The sequence below is a fragment of the Typopeltis vanoorti genome, chromosome 1 (genome assembly GCF_054136105.1).
Source record: "Typopeltis vanoorti isolate ZY-2024b chromosome 1, IOZ_Tvanoo_1.0, whole genome shotgun sequence".
NCBI lineage: Eukaryota > Metazoa > Arthropoda > Arachnida > Uropygi > Thelyphonidae > Typopeltis > Typopeltis vanoorti.
The window spans coordinates 137,648,163-137,675,368 of record NC_143549.1 but is presented as its reverse complement, the minus strand read 5'-3'; the positions used below and the strand labels follow the sequence as shown (position 1 = coordinate 137,675,368).

General features: G+C 36.1%; 1 protein-coding gene across 3 annotated transcripts in view; it reads right to left on the bottom strand.

The window, feature by feature from the left end:
* Positions 1-27,206, bottom strand: part of bchs (WD repeat and FYVE domain containing 3 bchs) — a 1,305,514-nt gene that overhangs the window by 304,888 nt on the left and 973,420 nt on the right. For all 3 annotated transcript variants that reach the window (XM_090399415.1, XM_090399420.1, XM_090399430.1), the window contains exon 52: positions 16,866-16,951. In XM_090399415.1, coding sequence (XP_090255541.1) covers positions 16,866-16,951 — 86 coding nt within the window. The remainder of the gene's footprint in view (positions 1-16,865; positions 16,952-27,206) is intronic.

Here is a 27,206-nt window from a genome sequence, read left to right as displayed (position 1 = left end):
TGATTCATTGCATATTATTATTATTATATGTTGAGGCCAAAATATTTTTAATGTTTTATGCAAACATTTTGTTTGAAAACTATTTAATTTAGCTTCCTGTTTTTTGGTCTATTTCCATTTCTCTGATCCACATAATAATATGGCCTTAACATGGCCTCAATATGGTCCTATTGAAGATCATTATTTTGGTTACATTGTAATATTTGGATGATTCCTAACGATCACTCAAAAATTTTAAAAGAAGTTAGATATGCAATAAAACAAATGAAAAACAATAAAGCACCAGGTATTGATACTATCCCTACTAAATTGTGGTCATATGGAGACAGCACATCAATAGAATATTTAATAATCCTATTCAACAAAATACTAGAAACAAGAGCGATACCAAATGACTAGAGAACTGGAAAGATCATCCCAATATACAAGAAAAGAGACAAAAGAGACTGCAGAAATTACAGACCAATCAATTTACTCTCCCACACCTATAAAATATTCATAAGAATTATACAAAACAGTTTGAAAAACACCCATGAAGAAATTATAGGCATAGAACAAGCTGGTTTTTGAAGAAACTATTCAACAATAGACCAGATCTTCACATTGCACCAATTAGCAGAACTCAGCTGGGAAGACCATAAAGAGCTATATTGTTATTTTGTGGACTTTAAACAAGCTTTTGATAGCATCAATAGAGAAATTCCTCTTAAAGTTCTTCTAGAAAAAGCAAAGTTTCTGATAAAATATTACTCTAAGACAAATGCAATAATTAAAAAGGGCACATTTACAACAGAACCCACAGAGATCCAAAAAAAGGAGTAATGCAAGGATGTCCACTATCCCCATGCCTATTCAACATATATCTAGAAGTTGTAAAGATTGCGATAGATAATGAGCCCTGGAATTCAATATCAAAGATTTAAATATACATAATATCAAATATGCAGATGATCTTGTTCTTATTGCAAGAACCTCAAATGAACTACAAAGATTGATAAACAAACTCAATGAAACCTGTAAAATATATGACATGGTAATAAATAAACAACAAAAAAAAAAAGTGATGAAAATAGCATCTATAGAAAAATGATGAAACTATCATCTCAGTGAGCCTAAATGGAGAAGAAATAGATAACTTCATATATCTTGGATCAAAACTAACAGAAACAATAGATGCATCGAAACAATCAAATACAGAATAGCGATAGGATGGACCACCATAGGAAAATTGCAGAAAATCTGTAAAACAAACAAGATATCTAAATAAGCCAAAATCAAATAATATGAATCAATAATTATCTATGGAGCAGAAGTATGGACAATTAAGAAAAGAGAGGAGAAAAACTGTTGGCATTTGAAATGAAATGCTTAAGAAAAATGAATAAAACTAGTTAGATGGAAAAGAAAACAAATAGCACAGTTAGACAAGAATTATTGTATAAGAAGACAATATTAGAAAAAATTAGAAAAACAACAACTGAGATGGTTCAGCCACGTTGCATGCAGATAGACTACCAAAGCATCCTAATAAATACTTTAACAACCAAAAAAAAGAAGACCCAGGAGACCAAGAATCACCTGGCTGAAATCAATAAAGAACATTTCAGGATGTAGAACTTATAATGAACTTTTTCGAAAAGCAAGGAATAGAGAAGACTGGAAGATCCTGCTCAATGGAAGACTCAACCAGTCTTAGACGGAAGAGAAGAAGAAGAATAAGTTATAAATAATTTATAATTTACAATGAAACACCAAACCAAAAAACAAGCAGATTTAGTTAAGAACGACATTGTAAACAAATCACAAAAACTGCACGTTGGTTTATCTAGAGTAGCACAATGTTGCTATAGCTATCATATGAGTAAATGCAGTGTTATATAAATGGGCACTGGTCATAACTGAAAGTGTCATATATTTTTATGTCATAAAGATTATCATAAAGCAAGGTGTTGTAAGTTGGGGTATTTCTGTAAAGTACTACATAGAAACCGACAAACCACCACCTGAACTTCAACTATGGTTTAAAATAAATTAAAGATGCCAAGACATTATATTCCTTTAATCCTTTATCCAAGTGTGAGCAAACAAAGTTTGTGCATGAAGTAACTTCATGACCTGATAACTCATATATAGAGGCTAATGACATCACTTCAATTGCCTTAGTATCCCATAATGCAAAGCACATATCCTTGCAGACATGTATAATGGCATGCATTATGGGAAGGATCACTACCCAGACCACTTTTGACCTTTATCGATGACTCATCAGTGGGTGCCAGGTCCAGAAGTGATACCAGGGTTTGAAGTAATGCAGAAATCATATTTCCATATACAATTAACCAAAAGGTGCCACACCTTATTACTAAAATACTCTGGATTAGAGATAGATGTTGAAAGTTTTTCCACTTGGTTATATTATAAATTAAAGATGCCAAGAAATTATATTCTTGGTTTAATCCTTTATCCAAGTGCAAGAAACAAAGTTTGCATGTGAAGCAACTTCACAACTGGGCAACTCATATATAGAGGAAAATTTTCTGGATTTAGGGATAGATGTTGAAAGTTTTCCCCTTTTGGCTACTTGTATATGAAAATATGACTTCTGTATTACTTCAACCTTGTCATACCTCAGCAATACACTGACAACCTTTCCCACTACACTGTTATCTTTCACTTTTCTCAAAACCTCCTGATATTCACCCTCACATGCTCCTTATGTCCACTTAGCTCCTTCATCCCCACAATCATTACTAAGTCTCTTGCTCATTTCTTCCTCTGTCCAACGCCTGAATTATCCTACTCATTCTCCCTCCTGGATAGCAGACCTTATGAACTCTCATTAACTAATCCTCTAACTATGGAATCTCCATATACTGCTATCCTGGAATCACTTGTCGCCTCTTTTACTCTTTTTGATTTCATTCTATTTTCTTGCACACTTTCATTAGTTTCCATTAAATGTCTAGCATTACTCCACATATTCGTCCTTTCTTTCATTTTCATTAACTGTTTCATCAAATCTTGCATTCTGACAATTTCACTCTTTCTCACTCCCACAGTTTTGCTAGCTCTCATTCTTCTGCATCTTACTTCCGTTTCCTCATTCATATGTTTTTTGCTCCCTTATCACTAACTTTTGCTTCCACAATCTTGCATTCTGTCACTCCCTCAGCTTCACTAGATTTCATTTCCGTTTCTTTCCAGTCTGTTTCACATTCATTGCCTCATGGTTTAATAATATATCACACTTCCTAGAAATCCACACTTTCTCTCATCTCCCATTCTCTCTCTCCCCACAAACACAACTCTTACACTCCACCATGCATACATATTACTCACAGCATAGAATCATTTTTGAAAAGTCGATATCATTAATGCCAATTGATTTTTGTGGCACTATAACTAGAATAGGAAGAATAAAATCCTTAGCCTTTTAAACCAGTAAAGTTCTATCCCTAGACCATCAGGTCCTGTGGATTTTTTTTTTGTAATGTTGTGCCCATACACAAGAGGTTGGTTGCTCAACCTATAGTACATTAGTACTGGGTAATTATTTGGCTAGATGGGTGAAGCAAGACTGCTTTTCATATGCTCCTTTATCTGTAGAAGAAAATGCATGGATAGGGTGTTATTGAGCTATAAGCTCAATATTATTATTATTATTATTATTACCCAAGACCACATGGAGTCAAAGACTCCTCTAGGAAAAGACTCATATAGCGGGTCTGGTCATGGCGGGTAACGGCAATAGCCAAGCCTCAGTTAAAAAACTTCATTGGCTACAGCATTGCCATCCATTATCCTCTAGAGTATCTCATCCGCTCTAGACCTAGATTTACTTGTCATTCTTTATAGGCTGTGGTAAATTCAGATTCTGTAATGAGCCTGTCAAGCCCATCTTGGATATGAACAGGGAAGCCATTAATGTACCAAGAGTTAAAATTTCCTGCAGTGCTATTGTCTCCAAAAAGATTTTTATAGTATTTCTGAAAGGAGTCAAGAATGTCTTAAGTGGTGGACATGCCTTCACCATCAACGCATATCTGAGTGATAGTCATTTTTCACAGAATTTAGGGAATTGTCTATTGACAAATGAACTTGAAGGGCTATCTGTTGCTGTATTCTTATTTTAAAATTTCTTTCTTCCACTTTTTTCTGCCTTTTCACTTCTATCTCTATGTTAATGTTTCTAATGATGTTACTGCATTCTATATCATTGCATTGGTTTGCTACAAACCAGCTTCTATCTTTATACAGGTCTTTCAAGTTTTTTCCTTTGAGGAAAGCCTGTTCCATTCCCAATTCAATCATATTCTGTTTTACTGTTAGTATGAATTTTAACAACATATTCCAGTGCCAGGATTAATGAAGTGAAAAAGTAAAAGTGTGTTCATCGTATGCCTAGAGTAGTTAGTATATGGGTTACAGGTTTATTGAGGTGAAAAAGTAAAGGGGGAGGTGCTCATCATAGGCCTAGAGTATTAGTATAGGGGTGCAAGAGAGCCTAATAGTAAGAGAGATAGAGAAAAGGCTTCAGCTCTTTTATATCACCATATAGCCAAGGCTACCAGTTTTTTTTTTTCACCAATCTCATATAGATGAATGACCAAAAGACCAATTGAAACTAAAGCACAAAAATGACTGATACCCAGGTGGTTAGCCTTATCTGAGTAAATTGCCTTGAACTGGCCTTCTCTGCCTGGGATTGCTTTCCAGTCATCCTTGCAATTGACTATAACACTATTAAGGCTTCATTAGCAAGAGCCAGACCACAAAGAGGTACCAAGGTTGAAGTAATGCAGAAGTCATATACTTCCCATATATAAGAAAAGGTGTATAAACTTATTATTAATTTACTCTGAATCAGAGATAGATGTTGAAAGTTTTTTTCACTTGCTTATACTAAGCAAACAGTTTGCACATGAGGTGTCTTCACAACAAGGACTTATTTGTATACAGAGGCTATGACTTCACATCAATTGCCTTTGTCTTATCCCTTCCCATAATGCATACATTATACACGTCCAAAAGGATGTGCACTTTGCATTATTATTATTACGTGACACCTCCAAGAAGTACAAAGACTCATTGAGGGAGGACACCCACTCTACAACTGTCCATCTGCACCACTTAATCCACCAAGTACAATGAACTGCCATTATCTGCCTTTATGTGCGGGCTTATAGTATACAGACCACATGACCCATCTGCTTGCTTTGTAACTGAAGTATCCAAGAAGTCAAGAGCCATTCTTCTTTTTACTCCAAACTAATTCAAAGATGGATCTTGTTGAGGAAATGTAAAAAGTTAGAAAGAGAGAGCCGTGAATCATGTGACCAAATGGCAAACACATTATCTATATACCAAAATCATACTACAGGTTTGGTGGTGGTGGTGGTGGGGGGAGATTTAAGTGCCAAAGATTCAAACAATTCCATATCTTCTTCTTCTTCTGCAGCTTCTCCCACTTAAGTGGGGTCACTGTTTGTAATGAGTCTCCTCCACACCTTCCTGTCTTGGGCTGTCACCACATCCAAGTTCTTCATCTTCAAGTCCTCATCTACCAGCTCCCTCCATCTCTTCTTTGGTCCCCCACGCTTCCGCCTTCCTTGCACATCCATCTGCATGACCCTTCTTCCCACATATTCGTCCTCCCTCCTCATCACATGACCAAACCATCTCAACCTTGCCTCCTGTATTTTCGCTCCTAAGTTCATAACTTTCACTGTTCCCCTGACATAGTCATTTCAGTTCATGACATTTCTCAGACGATCCTTTCTAGTCACACTGCACATCCACCTAAGCATTCTCATCTCTGCTACTTCAATCCTGCTGATGTTATTTTTCCTCAGGGCCACAGTTTCTATAGCATATGTCATAGCTGGCCTCACTACTGTCCTATAAATTTTGCCTTTCAGATTGATCAGCACCCTCTTATCACATAGCACTCAAGCCATCTCCCTCCAGTTCCTCCAACCCACTTGTATCCTGCATCCCACAGTTTGACATTTCCTTCCAGCTCCAGATCTGTCTCCTGGCCGCCGCCGCCCACTGCGCAACACATATACTCTGTCTTACTTCTGCTCAGTCTCATACCTCTCTCTTCCAGTACTTTTCTCCATCTTTCCAGTTTAGTTCCCGCTTCTTCTCTTGAATCTACACACAGCAAGATGTCATCTGCATACAACATTGTCCAAGGCGCATCTTCTCTCACCTCCTCTGTTACCACCTCCATCACAATATTAAACAGAAACGGACTTAATGCTGACCCTTGATGCAAGCCAACTGTTACTTGAAAACTTTCTGTCTGTCCCAAACAGGTCCGAACACTTGTCTTCACATTTCTGTACATTTCCCGCACCAACCTGACATATTTCTCCGGCACCTTCTTCTCCCTCAGAAACCTCCAGACTTCTTGCCTTGGCACTCTATCGTATGCTTTCTCCAGATCAATAAATACCAGATGTGGCTCCCTTTGTTTCTCTCGACATTTTTCCATCATCTGTCGTAACCCAAAGATAGCATCTGTTGTTGATCTACCAGGCATGAAGCCAAATTGTTCCTTTGCAATCTCCACCTCCTTCCTCAATCTACCATCAAGAACCCTTTCTAGGCTAGGCTCTTCATTGTGTGGGACATCAACTTTATTCCTCTGTAATTTTTACAGTCTTGTGCATCCCCTTTACCCTTGTAGATGGGAACAAGAATACTCTCCCTACATTCCTCGGGTATATTTTCCTGTTGGCAAACTTTCATGAACAGGTCCCTCAGCAGGTAAATTCCCTCTTTCCACACCAGGTCAATTCCCTCTTCCCCCAGTGCCTTCCACGCCTCCCCTGGAATTCTGTCGGGGCCCACCGCTTTTCCATTCCTCATCCTCTTCATGGCCTCCGTCACTTCCATTCTACTGATGTTCTGCACCATCCCCTCAGAAGGCTGCCCATCTCCTCTGTGAGTCCTTGCATTTTCCTCATTCAAAAGTCCCTCAAAGTATATTTTCCATCTGTTTCTTATGTCCACATCCCTCCATAATACTCTTCCTTCAGCATCTTTGATCTGCCTCACATGTGGTGGGGGATTTAAGTGCCAAAGATTCAAACAATTCTATATAAGTTATCAAAAGAATTGAAAGTAGGGAGATCAATTGCTACATTTACCATTTGTTTATAAAGAGCTAAATGATCCCTATTTAAACATTGTAAATGTCAAGGTGATAAATTTTGTAAAGAAGAAATAGTATATTGCCTACAGGATTCAGTGCTTTGGCTGAATTTGCCAACTGAATATTCAGTATTCATTTATTCGAGCAAACCAGGCTTCAGCATTATTCTAGTTTGAATTCCAGAAAAATATAGGCATTACTGCATAATCATGTTTTTGTGATACTGTGAGTTAATGCTGTTAAACAATTGCTAATCTCAATTTCCTTTTTTTTGACTTTGTATAGTTTAAGCTTTTCTTATCTCATTATTCATTCTGTCTCTGTCTCTGTCACTTTTTCAGTTTTCAAAATCATTCTGACCTTTTTGCATTCTTATGCTTGAAGCTTGATTTTTTGCAATACAAATTCCCTAACAGTGAAGTCATCTCCTTGGTGACACTAAGGAAGATAACCGTAATGTCATCAATTCCAAATGGCTCACTTTTTCAATTCCACTGCCCAAGGTAGAAGAGAAGCAGAGTTATCAGCTGCAAGCAATGACCTAAAGCAAATTGTTCATCTTCTGATCAGAATTCCTGACAATCCTCTTTACTTTCCTGACTGACTGGATCTTTCATTAACCAGTTCCAGGTACATGATGAGATGAAGGCTCCACTTTATAATAGAGATTGTGACCTCATCCAAATTTCATATCTAATGGAATGCTCTCCTCTTAGCCAGTCACAACCTCACATACTTATGCAATACAAGTAGGAAGATCACAGAGACTTGTATTCCTCCTTTCTAAGGCCAGAACTATTGTTTCCATTTTCCAGATATATGTGAGCTCGTTACTAATATTATCCATGTTGAAATGAGGGCCTTCATTCCCAACTCTGTTCTAAATTTTCACAACACATCCAAGCCATAGTTTTCAAAAAAATTGTGTCAGGGCAGCCAAAGAAAAGAAAACGGCATATAGTAAGTGGCATGTGAATGCAGCTTACACTGAAGCCCACAACACTTGAAAAACCATAATTAACAGGTCTAAAATTGACTTGGATAGGGCTAAAATAGGGCTAAATCTTTCTGCCCATTCTTTCTGCAAATGGCAGCTGTTGGGAACAACTTTTGTCCATTGTGCTTCCACCCTTGCTCTCTCTCTCTCACCTGAATGATACTACTGCAACATCATCTATTATTTTTTAGCTAATTTGGTATCATTCTTCTCATCCAACACCTTCTTGAACAGATGAAAAAAGCATATCACTTCCTTCTTTACCTAGAATATTGCATTGCATGTCTTCTGTGGCTTAAAAAATTCTGAACAAACTGTATACAACAATGTATCTGATGGAATCCCACCAACTATGTTTAAGAGATGTGCTTTTGAACTAACATGTTTTCTTTATCATCTCTACAATATATTATATTTGGAGGGGGAGGGAGGGAGGGAGGGAGAGATAAGCATTTACCATAAAACTATCAATCTATTGCTCTCAAAGAATATCAAATAATTAGTGACTACCGATATGGATTATGCTAAGCAAGATCTATAGCAGACATAGAAGAACATTTCTTTTCATGGCACATGTCTCTGAAAATGTGGCATGGAAAATTTTCCTATGCTATTGTACTTGACAGTTTCAAGGCAAATAATAAGAGTATGGTATCAGCTTCTCAGCAATGTCATTCATTATGTGTAATGGTGGAGGGTTCTCTCTCTTCAGATTTTCCTTTTAATACATGTATGCATGCATTAATGCATGTGTTCCTCAGGGAGAAATGTTATTTCACCTATCCTCTTCATATGACAAACCTTACAGTGCTCAAATATGTCAAGCTTGAAGACCATCTATAATAATAAGAGTCCTAAAACTGATCTCCACACCATCCTTCAATGTGGTGATAAGACTCTGCTCACCCTCAGTGCTTCAGATGTAGTTTTGTATCTTTTTTTTTTTTTCCTCATAAAAAGAACATTAGTTCTCAACAGTCAAAACTAGATCTCTTTCTCTGACCATACAAATCTCAAACCTGCCCATCTTTGGAATACTGCTCTCCCATTTGGGATGATGTACCTACAACCTCTCTAAAAATTCTTGATGCTTTTCAGAAGAGAGCAATGTGGCTAACTGACAACACCCTCTCTTTCAAGCTACTGTCTCAGAGATGATCAGGTTCTACATTATGTCCTTTTACAGTTATTTCCATATGCATTGTTCAGCAAAACTGGCATCCACTATGCCTCACCCATTTCTACTAAACCTATAACAACATGCGTAACACCTGTCCGTTTATGCTAGAACTGCTGATCATTGAACTTGCTATCACATTTCTATAACTACATCTTTTCAAGAGGAATATCAATGGATTACTTTGCTCTTGACCCCATTATATATATTTATATATATATATATATTATTTTATTTATTTATGTTGGGCCCATACACAAGAGGTTGGTTGATCACCTATAGTATGTTAGTACCGTATATGGATAGTGGGTTGGAAAAGGGAAAAACATGTTTACATTTGATTTGATTCAAAAAATTTGATTCATTACATTTGATTCAAAAAGTTCACTAGAGGGCTACATGGTGTGTACTGTTTTCAGAGAGTTCTCGAAAGCTAAATATAATTTTGAGTGAAAATTGGAATATTGGTTTAAATCTTAACGTAGTATTGTTTATTTTTGGTAGCTTGTTGTATCTGTGTGATTCTGGTGTGAATTCCATTTTATTTAATTTAATATTTTAAAGATACGTTTCATAGAATAGCACATGGCGGCAATGCGATGAAAAATAATGGCATACAAAAATACGATGCCATATTTCAAAAACATTAATGCAAGGAAGTTTGTCCAGTGTGATGTGTGGGATGTATACTTTCCCGAAACAGGCTGGAGTTTGGATGGAAAGTGATAGTGGTGAGAGACTGTGCAGAAAGTGAGAAATTGAAGTATGTGTCAGGTCGTGAGATTGTTGTGGTGGAAGAAAGCTGGAATATGAGTAAAAATAGTAGCTTGATAGGGAATTGCGATGTTGTATAAGATGGCAATGAGAGCGGTGATCAAAGAGAGAGTGAAAACAATTATACAGAGAGAGAGAAATTGGTTTAAATGATGAAAAAAATGAGAAATTATTTATAAGGAGTGAGATTGAGCGGTTACGCGGAATGATACAAAGTGTGCAGCGGTAGTTGGAGCACCTACAAAACTCTTTCCAGAATGCCTTGGCTAACGGAAATAAGCAAGCGTTTGAAAGGAAAAATAAGCGTAAGAGTGGGAGAGTTTCAGAAATGAAGGAAAGAATGTTGTACGATGACTTGATATTAAGAGGTGTGATAGATGGGAGTTTAACTAAATCGTACTTACTGGGTGCAAAATTTAAGGATGTAAATGAGAGTATTAGAGCGCAAACACAGAGGGTGAAAGAATTGATAGTTGTGGCAGGTACGAATGAATTGAAAGGAGATAAATTTTTTATGAGAGAGGACTTGAAAGTATTGTTAAAGGTAGCGAAAGAAAAAGAGCGACAGAGTTAGGATGGTGAATTTGTTGCTGCAGTACAACAGAGAGGAGTTTAGAAGAAGGGCCATAATCGCAAATGACTCTATGCGCAGGTGATGCAGACGGTGTGGAATTTGTGGACGTATGGAATGAGTTTGATGGGCGAAAGGATTTATACAAGATGGATGGCCTGCATCTGAATGAATATTTGGTGTGCAGAGACAGGAAAAAGTGTTGCTGAATGAAGTGAAAATGGATGTGCAGAACCAGGGAAACTAGAACTACCAAGGGGGGGGGAGGAAGTGGATATGCAGACATCAGTGAAACAGTTGAGTGTAAGAATGTATATAATGTACCCGAGCCAGAACTAAGGACAACTAATCGGAATCTGATAGTTAGAATAACGCATCAAGATAGGGGTGGGACAAAGGGACCTCTGCATTTCATGTATACTAATGCCAGGAGTATTAGGAACAAGAAGGAAGAATTTTTGGCCTTGGTTGGCTCTTCCTGGCCACAAATTATTAGCATAAGTGAAACATGGCTGATGGAAGATGATATAGTTAGTGGGATAGAATGTGTAGGTTATAGTGTGTTTAGGAGGGACAGAGAGAATAAAATGGGGGAAGGAGTGTTATCAATGATAGCTGATGAACTGCAGCCAAGGAAAATTGAAGTTGTATTGCAGGATAGTGAAAAGAGCTCATTTGAGGGTATTTGATGTGAGATTGTGACTAGCAGAACAAAATATACAGTTGGGTGCTGCTATAAACCAGGTGATGGAATAGATGGTGGAGATAGTATGCTTAACAAATTGATGAAATGAGTGGAAGGAGGGTAATTAATATGGGGGAATTTCAACTATGGTAACATTGATTGGAAGGAGGAGAGAACACGTGAGGAAAGAAATGGATTTTATTCAATTATTAAGGGATAACTATCTGAGACAGCATGTAATTGAAAATACTAGGGGTTTGAGAGTACTTGACTTAGTAATAGCATCTGAGAATTTGACTGTAATGAATATGACCATGTTGCCACCTACTGGTGAGAGTGATCATAAGGTCTTGACCTGGGAAGTGGCTAAAGGTGTGGAATTTTTGATTAAGACAGGGTATATGTGGAATTACCGTGCTGGCAAGTATGACAAGCTTAGGAGATTGCTTGGATCAGTGCCATGGCATGTACAACTGCAAGGGCTGGATGTCGATAGATCATGAGAAGTGGTCAAGGAGCATTTACAGGAGGTTATGGCTGATTGCATACCTAGGGTCTGAATAATACAACAAGTAGGGGTTAAATGGATGAATAACACCATTAAACTTGAGCTGCAAAAAAAGAAACAACTGTGGAGGGAATTTAAATAGAAAGGTGACCTGCAGGCACACGAATGGTATAAAGCGCAGGCCAGAAAGGTAGTGAGTGTGGTAAGAAAAGCAAAAGCAGATTATGAAAGGAAACTAGCCATGCAAGCTAAAGAGAATCTCAAACAGTTCTTTCAGTATGCTGCAAGTAAAAGAAAAACTGTACACGGCAGAATGATTTTTAGGAATGGTGATGGTAGGGAGGTCACTGAATCAGTCGATATAGTGGAAAAACTGAGTGAGAACTTTGCAAGAGTCTATCATCCAGGTGGTGACATTGAAAGAATGAAGGAACCATTAGTTTATACGGGAATTGTGATGAATGAAGTGGAGGTGAATAGTCTATTACAGAACCTTAATGTGAATACATCTGTGGAATTGGATGGTATAGAGGCACGGGTCTTATGTGAAGTGGCTAAAGAATTATCAGTGCCCTTGACCATGTTGTTTAATCTGAGTCTCAGGTCTGGTTTAGTCCCGAAGGTGTGGAAAGAGGGGAAAATAGTTCCAATGCATAAAGGAGGATCCAAGACTACTGTTGCAAATTACCAACCGATCAGCTTATCAGGAGTCGTTGTCAAGGTCCTGTAGAAAGTAGTCAAGGGAAAAATACAGGAATGGATTGATGAAAATGAGATACTGTACGGGTGACAGCATGGCTTTCTGAAGGGTAGATCATGCCTCAGTAACTTGCTCAAGTTTTATAACAGTGATGGCTGAACTGGATAAGGGTAATGGGTTTACAGTGATAATGCTGGACTTGGCTAAGGTCTTTGACAGGATACCACATGGAATTCTAATGCATAAACTGCAACATATGGGAATGGATATAGGGTTGGTGAGATGGATAGGTGGGTGGTTGATGGAGAGATATCAGAGAGTAGTTTATTCAGGAGTAGAGTCCAAAAGACGGCCTGTGACTAGTGTTGCGCCGCAGGGTTCTGTTCTTGGACCACTGATGTTCAATTTTTTTCATTAACGATATAGGGAAGGATCTAAGAGGAACAGTTCATTTATTTGCTGATGATGCAAAGTTGGGTAGGTCAATAGTGAATGCAGAAAATGTCAAAATCTTGTAGGACGACTTGGATTGATTGGAGTTCTTGGCTAAGGAAAATGGATGTCAATTTAATGGGACAAAATGTAAGGTTATGCATTTTGGGGTGAAAAGATTAGCAGCAGTATACCACATTTGCGGAACTGTACTCCAGGAGATTGATGAGGCCAGGGACTTGGGAGTGTTGGTGGATATTGAGATGAAGTTTAGGGGGCAGATTGCAAAAGTGGCTAAATCAGCTCATCGACTCACTTGATTGTTGAAAAATACTTTAACGAGCAAAGACAAGCAAGTTATTGTACCTCTGTATCGAGCCTTGATAAGACCTCATCTTGACTACTGTGCATAGAATTGGTCACCTAGGTTTTTTCTTGATGGGGGGGGGGGGGGGGGGGGAAGGTGGAGAGGATCCAGAGGCGAGTGACCAAGATGATAGCAGGTCTATGGAATGAACCTTATGAGAACAGGTTGAAGATTTGTGGGTTGCAGAATAGGTTGATAGGCGAAACAGGGGAGATATGATTGAGACATTCAAATTGCTGAAGGGTTAATTCAGTAGGATTAATTCAGAGGATATTTTTGAGATCTGGTGGTGGGAGAACTAGGGGACATCTATGGAAGCTGGGCAAGAGTGTGGTTAGCAAGGATGTTAGAGCTCGGTTCTTTACTTTTAGAGTGGTAAATGAGTGGAATAAGCTGCCAGAGTCTGTTGTGGATTAATTCAGAGGATATTTTTGAGATCAGGACTGGTGGTGGGAGAACTAGGGGACATCTATGGAAGCTGGGCAAGAGTGTGGTTAGCAAGGGTGTTAGAGCTCGGTTCTTTACTTTTAGAGTGGTAAATGAGTGGAATAAGCCGCCAGAGTCTGTTGTGGGTGCTATGACAGTGAATGAGTTCAAGGCAAGGTATGATAGATATTGTGAGAATGCCGAATAGTTGTGTGGACATGATGTGTAGGGCCTCCCTCGATGAGTCTAAGGACTCCCTGGAGTCGCCCGTAATAATAATAATAATAATAATAATTTAAAAGCCTGTATACTGTATTTCTTGGAAAATGCATCGGAGGGGGGGGGTCTGTTTCACAGTACAGCAGGGATGAAGGAGGAGGGAAAAAAATTGTTCTGTGGGTTTCAAGGTGTACTGTGAAAGGATGATGGGTGGCAGCTATATGGTTCCAACGGGCTTAGTACTGAATGGAGGAATTATTGATGCTATTTCAGATTCACATTTGCCATGGAAATATTTATAAAATACACAAATTGCAGAGACCAAAGGTCTGTGTGAAAGTGAGTTGGTAAGAGATGGATCATTTATCAATCTAATTGCTCTCCTCTATATTGAGTCAAGCATTTTGAGGGAGCTTTTTTGGAGCCCCACTAAAAATATAAGAGCAGTATTCAATAGCTGGGTGGATTTGCGATTTGTATAAGGTTATCAGTTTAACATCTTGAGCAAAAGAGATATCCTAGTTTTTGGAAGATGAGAATGCAATGGTTGTGGAAGTGTTTATGCCAGGAGAGGCCTGATGTAAGGATAATTCCAAGATAATCCCCAAGAAGAGAAATCTCATCTTGTCTGGAAATTTGAGTGTTATCAAAAATAATACTTGGAGAAAATGGTTATTTTTTGTGAGAAATAAGACAGAACTTAGTTTTGGGTTTTACTAGCATAAAAGTAATTATCATATCATATGACATTTACTATCATATGGCATTTATTTGCTGTATATATAGACCTCACAGTCTCTCTTGTGTGGTGCAATATAAAAACAAAAAATATAAAATATGTAAATTCACTATTTTTTCACATTCAAAATACATATGCATAATCTTAATAAAGATAATTATATTTTATATTTCTAGTGATCAATTTGCAAGTAAAATATAATCCAAGAGTGCAAGAGTCCATTTTTGTATTTTAAATTAATTGTTTTCTTTACTTTTCTTTTATGGAACTCTCAGTGAAATATCTTAAATAAAAGTATTCATTAAAAAACAGAAGAGTGCCTCAATAACATAATATAACTGCATTTTCCATTTTTTTTTTTTTTTGAAAAGCACTCTGATCTGAAATAAATGTGTCAGATAACTTATAATTTTTCAATAACTAAACTGAAAATCCTATTTATAAATTAGGAAATTAAGTGTCTGAGTATGATGGGGAAGGTTCATACTGATATAAGTAATTTCCCTGATTATGAAACTCTTTCCCTCCTTGTTCTCAAAAAGAATTTCACAATCAATGCTGACCACCTTCTCATCTGTAACACTTATTTATTTCAGTCTTAAACTAAACAGTCTCAAAGATATTATATGAAACCATTGCATATGTTGCTGCCAATTTTCACCTCCACCCTTAGCTGTCATAACTCTTTCTGCTATCATCAACAATATTCTTCCTCCTTTTACCTCTTTCCTGTCCTCCTAGAAGATTTTATAGCATGCAAGTAGCCTAGTCGTGAAGATACTTCATGCACAAACTTTGTTTACTTATTCTCGGATAAAAAATTAAACAAGAATATAATTTATTGGCAAGTATAATTTATTATCCTTTCATTTCTATACCGTACTGTATACTATCCTCATTCTACAAATTTCACGTCAATAATCTCTAAGCGTGATGAACGAAACAAATCAACGGCCTTAATTCTGATAATTCTTGCATTAAAATATAAAATCAGTCTATATGAAGTCTCATAATTAATAATTATATCATTGCTCCCTTGAAATGCCTCACCAATCATCATCCTCCCAACCTTAACTTTCCATCCCTACATTTCAGTACTGGTCCAGATTTTTATATATATATCATTTGGAGGATTGGGAACAAAGGGAATTTCATAGTTTCATATTGTGCGTTATGATGGAATGTCAATTAAACAGTCTACTAAAGAGATAAGAGGAGCCTTGAACAAGGGAAGAGTTATTGAGAAGATGGAAGTTGCACAAGGAAGAGCCCCCCCCTCCAAAAAAAAACACCAACTCTCATTAACAGCAATGGAATGTTGTTCATCTTTAAAGGTACCCATGGCGTAACTGTAAAAATAACTTAACACGATAACCACAGTAATTGACTTTAATGAAATAAAGGTACAAATATTTTACTGAAATTAACAGTACATCATCAATGTAGAACAAACAGTTAAAAGGAATGGAATACAAAGTACAGAACAGTTGGTGGATTACCGATTAAAATTGTTGCCACATGCTAGAAAATTAATATTAATAAAATATTATTAAATAATTCTTAAAAACTATTTCTTTGATGGTTACATAAGATAAGACTCTCCCAAACTTTTTTTTTTGGGGGGAGGGGGAGAGAGAGAGACAGACAATCATTTCGATTCAAATTTGGCCGATGTAAAAGGGCTTCGCAACTTTCTTTGAAAAGGCGTTCATATTTAAACTTGCATCTGTGGAGAAGACAAGCTTTATCCCACTATGAGTGAGTAGGATGATGGTAGAAGGGTCATGAGTGTGAGTACTGTGCACTATGAATATGTTCATGGTGTGGGCTTCCCATGATGGGTCACTTGACTTGGAGTTTTTTTTTTTTTTTTGTTGTTATGTCTGTTTGTTAAATCCAGGAACCCTGCTCTACAGAATAATGATCATTTTTTTTTTTTTCAAATCTTTTATCAGGGCTTCCAATGATCCAGACTGAGGTCTCACACTGAGCAAAGAAAATCACTTAAAACAGTCATCTGTTCTTATAATAATATTGGATAATTTGATATTTTCACATATTAAAAGCATAATTATATTCGTGGGAGACAAACAAACAAAAAAAATCACCTGGCATAGACTTTATTCCTAACTTTGCGAGGAAATGCTAGCAGGTAATTTCTACCATCTGCAGAAAACACTTCTAAGGCAATTGGCTATAAGGAGAAAAATTTATATATACTTAATAATTACACAATTAGGATAAGTAGAAGAGACCATTATAACATATGTTATTAGAATACTGATTATTAATATTTTTAACAGAATGTGGATTTTGTTTGGTTTTAAAGGGATATTAACATAAAAGGTTATTATGTAATGCACCAGGCTTAAAATATAAAAATGAAGTATAAAAATAATGTAAACAAAAAAGCTTTATTGCATATATGCATATATATATATATATATATATATATAATTTTAAGATATGTAAAGAATAAAATTAGTACAGGGTGTCCACACTGGACCTCACTAGTTTCAAAGAACAATAAAAAATCGAAATGTGGAAATATGCAGGGTTTGGATTGTTCAAATATTCCAGATTATAAAAGTTTCATCCATAATTTTTTTTACAAAAAAAATTATGGATGAAATCCACTTCCTGCAGTATGGCACCATCGATATAGTACACAGCCTTATATTTCTGCACATTTAAATTGCCATACCACCTTGATTAGCTCTGTTCACACAATCTTGAATGCTAACAATGTCAAGTTCCTTCCTAATATCTTCATTCTTAATATGATTCTGCCACTGATGCAATTTGTTCACTTCCCTTATTTAGTTTATTTAAAAAAAAAAAAAAAAAAACTGTCATATCTGTGGTCTCTAGTCTTTGATCAAGTGCTTTATTACTAACCCAAATGTCAGATACATAATTTAAACTGTAAATTAAAAATGCCAAGAAATTGTATTCTTGGTTTCACCCTTTATCCAAGTGTAAGCAAACAAAGTATGTGCATGAAGTAACTTCATGACTGGGATACTTGTGTACAGAGACTAATGACTTCACATCAATTGCCTTAGCATTCTATAATGCAATGCACATATCCTTACAGACATGTAAAATATTATTATTATTATGTGACACCTCCAGGGAGTGCAAAGACTCATTGAGGGAGAGTGTGCCAACAGCATCGAACGATTGATCCCTTCCAACTACTAACCACACTCAAACTCGCTTAACTTTTTTGCATGAGCCATTAGTAGCAGAGGCTCTACCAATTGACCAACCTTTGCTGCTATGCACATTATGGGAAAAGCCACTACTCAGAACAGTTTTGATCTTTTTTGAGGTCTAACATCAGCGGGAGCAAGACCCAGAAGTGATACCAAGGTTGAAGTAATGCAAAAGTCATATTTCCATATACAAGTAGTCAAAAGGTGTCACATACAAGTAGTCCAGTCATGAAGTGACTGCATGTGCAAACTTTGTTTGCTTACACTTGGATAAAGGTTCACGTGAAACCAAGAATATAATTTCTTGGCATCTTTAATTTATAGTATAACCAAGTGAGAAAACTTTCAGCATTTATCTGTAATCCAAAATACTTTCTCATACTGGGAGTGTTCGTGGATAGGGAGTTGAAGTTTAGGGGAGACACATTGCAAAAGTGGCTAAATCAGCTCATCAAATCACTTTGATGTTGAAGAATACTTTGATGAGCAGAGATAAGCAAGTTATTGTTCCTATGTATCGAGCCTTGATAAGACCCCATCTTGATTACTGTGCCCAGATATGGTCACCTAGATTTCTTCTTGATGGGGGAGGAGGTGGAGAGGATCCAAAGGTGAGTTACCAAGATGATAGCAGGTCTATGGAATGAACCTTATGAAAACAGGTTGAAGATTTGTGGGTTGCAGAAATTGGTTGATAGGCAGAAAAGGGGAGATATGATTGAGACATTCAAATTGTTGAAAGGTTTCTATAGGATTAATTCGGAGGATATTTTTGAGATCAGGACTGGTGGTGGGAGAACTAGGGGACATCTATGGAAGCTGGGCAAGAGTGTGGTTAGCAAGGGTGTTAGAGCTCGGTTCTTTACTTTTAGAGTGGTAAATGAGTGGAATAAGCCGCCAGAGCCTGTTGTGGGTGCTATGACAGTGAATGAGTTCAAGGCAAAGTATGATAGATAATGTGTGAATGCCGAATAGTTGTGATGGACATGATGTTTAGGGCCTCCCTCGATGAGTCTAAGGACCTTGGAGTCGCCCGTATTAATAATAATACTTGAATATTATATTGAAAAAATTTTCAACATCAATTTCAACTTAAAATTAGTTTGAACACCATCTTGTATAGTGACAGTTTGGTGTTTTGGCTAATTTCTTTCTTATTCCATATAAATTTATTCAAATGGAAACCCACAATAATATCAGCTTTGCTTATTCTCTTGTCTATTTAGAAATTTAGTTTGCCATCTTCACTAAAAATTGTGCCTAAATAGCTGAAATATTTTACTTGTTCTATAGAACAAATATTGTACTGGTCCTATAGGTTCCATCGAGAAAGCAACTGAAGTTTTCTATGCACCTGCCTATTTTCATAGTTTGTCTTTTGGTTGCTGATTTTCATACCTAATTTATTACACTGTTGTGTAATTCAATTAGAGAACCCTGGAAAATTGGATGGATGTGTTTAGGAGTACAACATTATCAACAAAAAAGCAAACAACTACATTTGATATCTCCAATTCTAATATCGAAGTTTAATGCCACTTTCTGTAATAATGCAATTCATACAGATGATGAATAAGAGTGGGGATGATGTGCATCTTTGTATTACCCTGACCGTACATCAAACTATCTTCCTGTTTTCCTTCAATTCTTACTACTGACTTACAACTTAAATATAGACTAACTGGTAATTAGTTTACGGAATTAACAATGCATATAAAGTATATTAATTAAAGGTAACTTTAATGAATAACTTCTATATTTCGGCAATGTCATGTTGCCATCTTCAGGAACATAAAGATATGGTATGTGCACGCAGGCAAAATATTGTTCCTAAAGTCCTAATGGTGCCCTCTGGCAGGCTAATTTGGTTGTCTTGGCAGTTGGGCTGAAGTTCTCATAATGTGAGTCTCCCAAATTTGGGCTAGTTTCATGCACCCAAATTTGTTGAGGTTAGGAACGTTTTTTAGAGCCGCTGATGATTCTTTGAATAATCTTTCGTATTTAAACTTGCTGCAGTGTATTATTTTTGTTTTCTTCCAACGAATTCTATGGTGGGCATCTAAGGCATGGTCTGCCAGCCCAGAGCGGCTGTACTGGTGAAACCGGATGTAGTATTTGTGTTCTGAAATCCTGATATTTGCTGTTTTGCCTGTTTGGCCAAAGTAGGACAATTTGCAGCTGCAAGGGACCTGGTATACACCAGGTAGGTCTTGGGGAAGTGGTTGGTCTTTGGTAGAGCAGATAAGGGATGCCAACTTTTTATATGGTCTGTAACAAGAAGGTCATATTTTTTGAGGATATTGGTTATTTTTTCAGAGGTGCCCTGAATGTAGGGGATGGTGATAGATTTGGTGTAATCTTTATTGTGGAGGGTGGGGGGAGGGGGGTTGTGGTTTACTGGTTTTAGTATTTTTTTGGATTTTTTTGGGGTTATATCTAAGGCATGGTCTGCCAGCCCAGAGCGGCTGTACTGATGAAACTGGATGTAGTCGTTGTGTTCTGAAATCCTGATATTTGTTGTTCTGCCTGTTTGGCCAAAGTAGGACAATTTGCAGCTGCAAGGGACCTTTGGTTGCCAAGACAACCAAATTAGCCCACCAGAGGGCACCATTAGGACTTTAGGAACAATATTAGTTTCTTGCTTTCTTCCTCATTTGCTTTTGTTAGGGCCTGCGTGCACATACCTATCTTTATGTTCCTGAAGATGGCAACGTGACATTGCCGAAATACAGAAGTTATTCATTAAAGTTACCTTTAATTAATATACTTTATATGCATTGTTAATTCCGTAAACTAATTACCAGTTATGTTTGACCAACGTATAAGCCTTGCTACTAGAATTAAATATAGACTATGCATTTCTCTATATAATGTTCCATTTACTCCATATAATTGCAGTGTTTTGAAACGCTTTTCTCTGGGCACCTTGTTATATGCCTTTTCCAAATCTACAAAACTGAAGTGCAAATCCTTGTCATATTCTCGATTTCCCAACTATATGTCATAAAGTGAAAATCTGATCTTGACCACCTCTACCCAGCTTGTTCTTTTCCAAGTTTTTCTTCTGCACTTTTTCTCAACCACTTTTTAAGTATGATTGTATAAATCTTACCTGAAACACTCAGTAGAAAAATTCCTCTTTAATTCTTACATTCAGCTTTATTCCCTTTTATATAGAAAACAACTATGAGAGTTCTGCTCCAATCATGTGGAATTCGACCTTCTGACCAGGTCCTCTGAGTTATGTGGTGCAGCTGCTACAAAAACTCTTATTCTCTCATATTTAAGCATTTCTTGTTGAACATCATCTACTCCAGTTGCTTTTCCACATTTCATTTTGATGGCTTTTTATACTTCAAATTATTGATATATTTATATCTTTATAAATGATTAATTAATTTATTAATAATTAATTAATATAATAAATATATTGATATAAATTAATTTATAAATCTATTAGGAGGGCATTATGTGAACTGCAAATACAGGCAGTTCCCAGGCTTTATGAATTAACTGGTTCCTGGTGACCATTCGTAAATTGGGAGTTTATTTGCTTTAGAAATAATGCTATAAGTGAGAGTTACATTCATAAGAAGGAATATATAAAATAAAAAATTAATATTAAATGATAAGAAAATAATTTACTGGCCAAAGATTTACATATTTAAAAAAAACATAAGAAAATTTTTAATTAAAAAAGATTCTTTGAAAAAAAAAATAGCTCATTTCTATATCACCGGGTGAATTGGCAGCCATTGAGGTAGTAGGAAATATATTAGGAAGCTTTACCACATCTTTTTTTTTTCAAACAAGGCCTCGAGTGTCATCTACTTTGTTGACTTTTGCTTCTTTTCATTTAAAATAGCTTGATAGCAAGTTGAAGTATTATTAATTTCACAGGAAAATTTACTAAATTGAAAACCCGAGTTGGAGCTTCATATTCGTTACCTTCTTTGTCTTTTCTTCTTTGTTTCTTTCTTGTTCCTTTAATTCAAGGAGATCACTTGGTGAGAGTTCCATAGTGCAAGGCTGAAGCATCTCATTAACATCACCTTTGGAAACTTCCATTTGCAACTGGTTAGCCATACCTATAATCACTCGAGTTTCAGAATTCACAATCTTTGTTGGGGCATCAAAGCCTACGAAATTATCATTAAACCGAGGACAAAGTTTATGCCATCCTCCTTTCATAGTTTTTTTTTTGGAAATTTTATTCCAGGTGATCAGAGTTACCCGAATTGCATCTAAAATTTGAATCTCTTCCAAAACTCTTTGATAGAAAAGTTTCCATTTTTATCAGTTGCTTCTATTGACATTTCAAAAGTCTCTTTGAGATAATGTGCTTTAAACATCACAATCACTCCCTGATCCATTGGTTGTAAAGGAGAAGTTGCATTTGGAGGTAAAAAGACTATTTTTATATTGTAAGCTACTGATGATGGATGGCTAGGCGTATTCTCAATTATCAGAAGCACTTTAAATGGAATTTGCTTTCTCTCACAATAAAGTTTACTCTACGAGCATAAGCCAATCTTTGAATAGAGAGCCCATGAGCCAAGCATTCTTATTTACCTTCCATATTACTGGGAAAGTATCTTTATTACTAATTATATGAAGAGCCAAAGGCTTCAATTTGGCAACATGAACTTATTTAAGTTAAGGGATATTACATCCCATATTGTTTCTTAGCCGAATAAGAAACTCAAACAGTTTCATGCCGAATATAGAAACTATATAAAGTTTGGCGATTCCAAGCGTAAGCAAATATCTGGATAGCACAACACCTGACCCATTTGGTAGTGCAAACTAAGGCAACTTATAGTAAGGGTGGAGCCAGCTCCGATCACTATTCTTGCTATTCTTGTATATTTACACATAATGTGAACTTAACTCCTAGGACAGAACTTAACATTATGAGAGGTCACTACCCAGACTGGTTTCAACCTGCTCACTGATGAGACCTCAATAAAGGTTGAAACCGGTCTGGTTAGTGACCTTCTCTCATAATGTAGAACAGTAATACAGCTCCTAGGAGCTAAGTTCACATTATGGGTAAATACCAAGCATAGTGATCGGAGATTGCTCCACCCTTACTATGAGTTGCCTCAGTTTGCACACCAAATGGGTCAGGTGTTGCACTATCCAGGTATTTGCTTATGCTTGGAATCGCCGAACTTTATATAGTTTCTATATTTGGCATGAAACTCTTTGAGTTTCTTATTCAGGTAAGAAACAATATGGGATGTAATATCCCTTTAACTTAAATAGTATCTTTATTAATTTCTTTTAAGTTTTTGGATTTTCTGATCGATGCACAAATAAGGGTTTTAACTTGCAATCACCAGCAGCATTTCCTCCTAACAGTAGAGTGATGTGATCTTTTGATGCTTTTAAACCAGGGCATTGAGGATTAAGTTCTTGCAGTCATGTGTTTCCAAAAAAAGCCCATCTCATTGACATTAAAAATCTGCGATGGCGATTTTTAATCTGCCATCGCAGATTAAAATCTGCAAATTATATCGTCTAATTTTTCTGGATAAGATTTTGCAACCTCACTATTGGCGCTTGTAGCTTCACCTTGTACTTTAATGTTATGCCCACTTTTTATAGTGGTCAAACCACCCACTACTTGCTGCAAAAGTCAATTTGCAGTCATCCCCATTTTCTTTCAACCTTTTAAAAATGGCTAATGCTTTAGTACAAATCATTGTGTAGGTAATAGGCATCTTTAATCATTGAGTTATTCGCTTATCCAAGCAGTTAACAGATTTTCCATATGAGGAATTATACTGCCTGTTTCTTTATTATACATTTTTTACTTCTTTCAAATATTTTTCTTTGTCCTTTAAAATGGTGCAAACTGTAGAAGCGGCAAGAGAAAATTTCTCAGAAAGAGCTTTAACAGTGCTGCCCACTTGATGGCTAGTAATAATTTCATATTTTTTCTCTAACGTAATTGCTTTTCTTTGTTTCTTTTGCTCATTTTCTGGTTTTGCACTTGTTTCTATTTGACACTGTTGGAAAAGTGAAAGGGTTATAGTTAAAAAAAAATAAAAAATCAGGTGTAATTGAAGAAAACTATGAAAATCTCACCAAGGCTTGTTCTAATTGATCATTACATCATTACATACTGTGTAATTCCCTGTATACATCCCTAAATGCCTTCGCTGTGCACAATTTAAAATAAAAATTCCGATCCAAAAAATTCGTAAAGTGAGAACTACCTGTACTCCGCTCCACCATTCACAAGGTTGTCCATCAAACTTGCATCTACGTGCATACAAAGTGCAGATGTTTCAGGATATTATGCAAAATGATAAGCCACACCAGATGATGTTTGCAGTTGAAATTCTGGAATGTGTCGATGAGAATCCAGATTTTCTTTCTCAGATTTGCTTTTTGGACAAAGCCACTTTTCATATCAGTGGAAAAGTGAACTGGCACAATGTCAGGAGATGGGGGAGTGAATATACTCACTGTGTCATGTAATGCGAAATGCTATCATTGGCCCATTTTTTATCATGGAAAGCAATATTGACAGAATGATTTACCTTGACATGATGGAAAATTTTGTCTTTCTACAACTCAAAGACTTGCAACTGCACATCCTCTTTCAACAGGATGGTGCCCTGCCATGGCATTTTGGATATTTGTGCAATTCTTGACAGCATCTTCCCTCAGCAATGGAGGACCAATTTCCTGGCCACCTCGATTGCCAGATCTTACCCTGCTTGATTTTTTCTTGTGTGTGTGTGGGGGGGGGGGGGGGAGTATATAAAGGATACAGTCTATGCAACTAAAGTGGACAGCCTAGAGAATCTGACACATTGCATTTCTCTTGCTGTGTCCTCCGTAAAGGAGCACAAGTGGAAGTGTACTGATTTTTTTTACAAAAACTTGGTGAGTGTTCCTTCTCATTTGTACAATTTCAACACCATGGTCCATACACTTAAGTAGTAGTAGTAACATGTTGAAATGAGGGAGATCCAATGTAGACACCATGTACTTTCAATAATTTCAAAATAACCAATACCTTTTTTTTTTTTTTCAAAAAAGAATATAAATAAATATACTTGGAATGGCAGAGGAATAAGATCTATAATTTATTATATCATTACTAATCAGAAACTAGCTCCATATGTGAGAGATGTACAGAGGAAGTGAAATTTTTTCCAGTCATTATTTAGTAGTCTCTAAAATAGAAATACTAGCAAAATGGAGAAAGGAAGTAAATAAAAAAAAACAAGAAATAACAAGTATACAAAGTATATCTATTACAAGAATAAAGCATTATAATGCTGCATTAATCATGATTAACAGATTACTTAAAAGAAGCCCAAATCAGTAAAGATGTAGAAGAATGGAAAACTTTAATAAAAATAATCCATAAAGCAGCCTCTGAAGTCCTTGGAAAGAAAAATAAAACAGAAGACATACATGGGAGGCAAGATATATAGCCTACAAAATATTAAGGAAATTAGAATTAAGAAAGAGATGCGCAAATCAACATAATGCAAGAGAAACAATGGATAGAACATTATAAGAATTTATGGTATGATCCAAATTTAATAATAATAATAATGAAGATAATGAAAATAATAATGAAGAAATCAGTATTGGTTGCTTCATTATTACTGGCTTTTCTAGAACCAATAAAATTGGAAGAACAAAGAGAAATAAAGGTATCAAATAATAAAAAATCAATTGAATTAGATGTAATAAATACAGAGGTTTAGAAATATGGCAGAGAATATTTACATCAAATTCTTAAAATTAATATATAACTGTTGGAGGAAATGTGAGGTTCCATCAGATTGGTTAAAAGATAAGGTTATATCTATATTTAAGAAAGGAAATAGAGATGACTGTGGAAATTACAGAGGAATAAGTTTGAAATACAAATGACAAAATTTACAGTAAAATTCTGAATAAAAGACTTATTAATATTAATATTAAGACTTAGAAATATTGTAAACAATCTACTCTCAGAAGAACAAAAAGGTTCCAGACATAGAAGATAACGTATTAATTTACAGTAAAATTCTGAATAAAAGACTTAGAAATATTGTAAACAATCTACTCTCAGAAGAACAAAAAGGTTCCAGACATAGAAGATAACGTATTAATTTACAGTAAAATTCTGAATAAAAGACTTAGAAATATTGTAAACAATCTACTCTCAGAAGAACAAAAAGGTTCCAGACATAGAAGATAATGTATAGATAATATTTGTGCTAATATAAGGCTATATGAGTCTCTAAATGAAAAAAAGATGAGAATTTAATTTAGAGACTCATATGGCCTTTATAGATTACGAGAAAGCTTTTGATAAAATACACAGAGGAAAAACTGGAATATAATGAAAACACAAGGATATCCATTGCATTTGGTACAAGCTAGACAAAGTTTATATAAAGATATAAAAATAGAGTTACAGTTAGGTAATAAATTAACAGAAGAGATTGAAATAAATCAGGATGTCAGATAGGGATGTAACTTATCTCCAACTCTATTCAATATATATATATTGATCAGATTATTAAAATATGGAAAACAACAATAAAACAAGGTATCTAGTTAACCAGAAGAACTTTGTTGGAAGTTTTTTCCCACTTGGTTAGACTATAATAAATTTAGTTTAATCCTTTACCCAAGTGTAAGCAAACAAAGTTTGCACCTGAAGTATCTTCAGAACTGAGGCAACTCGTGGTAAAGGAGACCAAGCTCTCATCACGTCTTGTCTTAGTATCTCTCACAATGCAAAGCACATCTCCTTGGGGACATGCCCTTCCCTTAACGCATAGTATTATACATGTCCGCAAGGAGATGTACTTTGCATTATGGTAGATACTAGGACCAAGTTCTCATCATTCCTTGTCTTAGTATCTCCCATAATGCAAAGCACATCTCCTTGCAGACATACCCTTCCCTTAATGCATAGCATTATACATGTCCACAAGGAGATGTGTTTTGCATTATGGGTTATACTAAGACAAATGATGAGAGAGCTTGGTCCACCTTTACCACAAGTTGCCTCAGTCCTGAAGATACTTCAGGTGCAAACTTTGTTTGCTTACACTTGGATAAAGGATTAAACTAAATTTATTATAGCCTAATCAAGTGGAAAAAACTTCCAACATCTTTCTCTAAATCTAGAGTAATTTAATAATAAGGTGAGACACCTTTTGGCAACTTGTATAGGCAAAGATGACTTCTCCATTGCTTCCACCT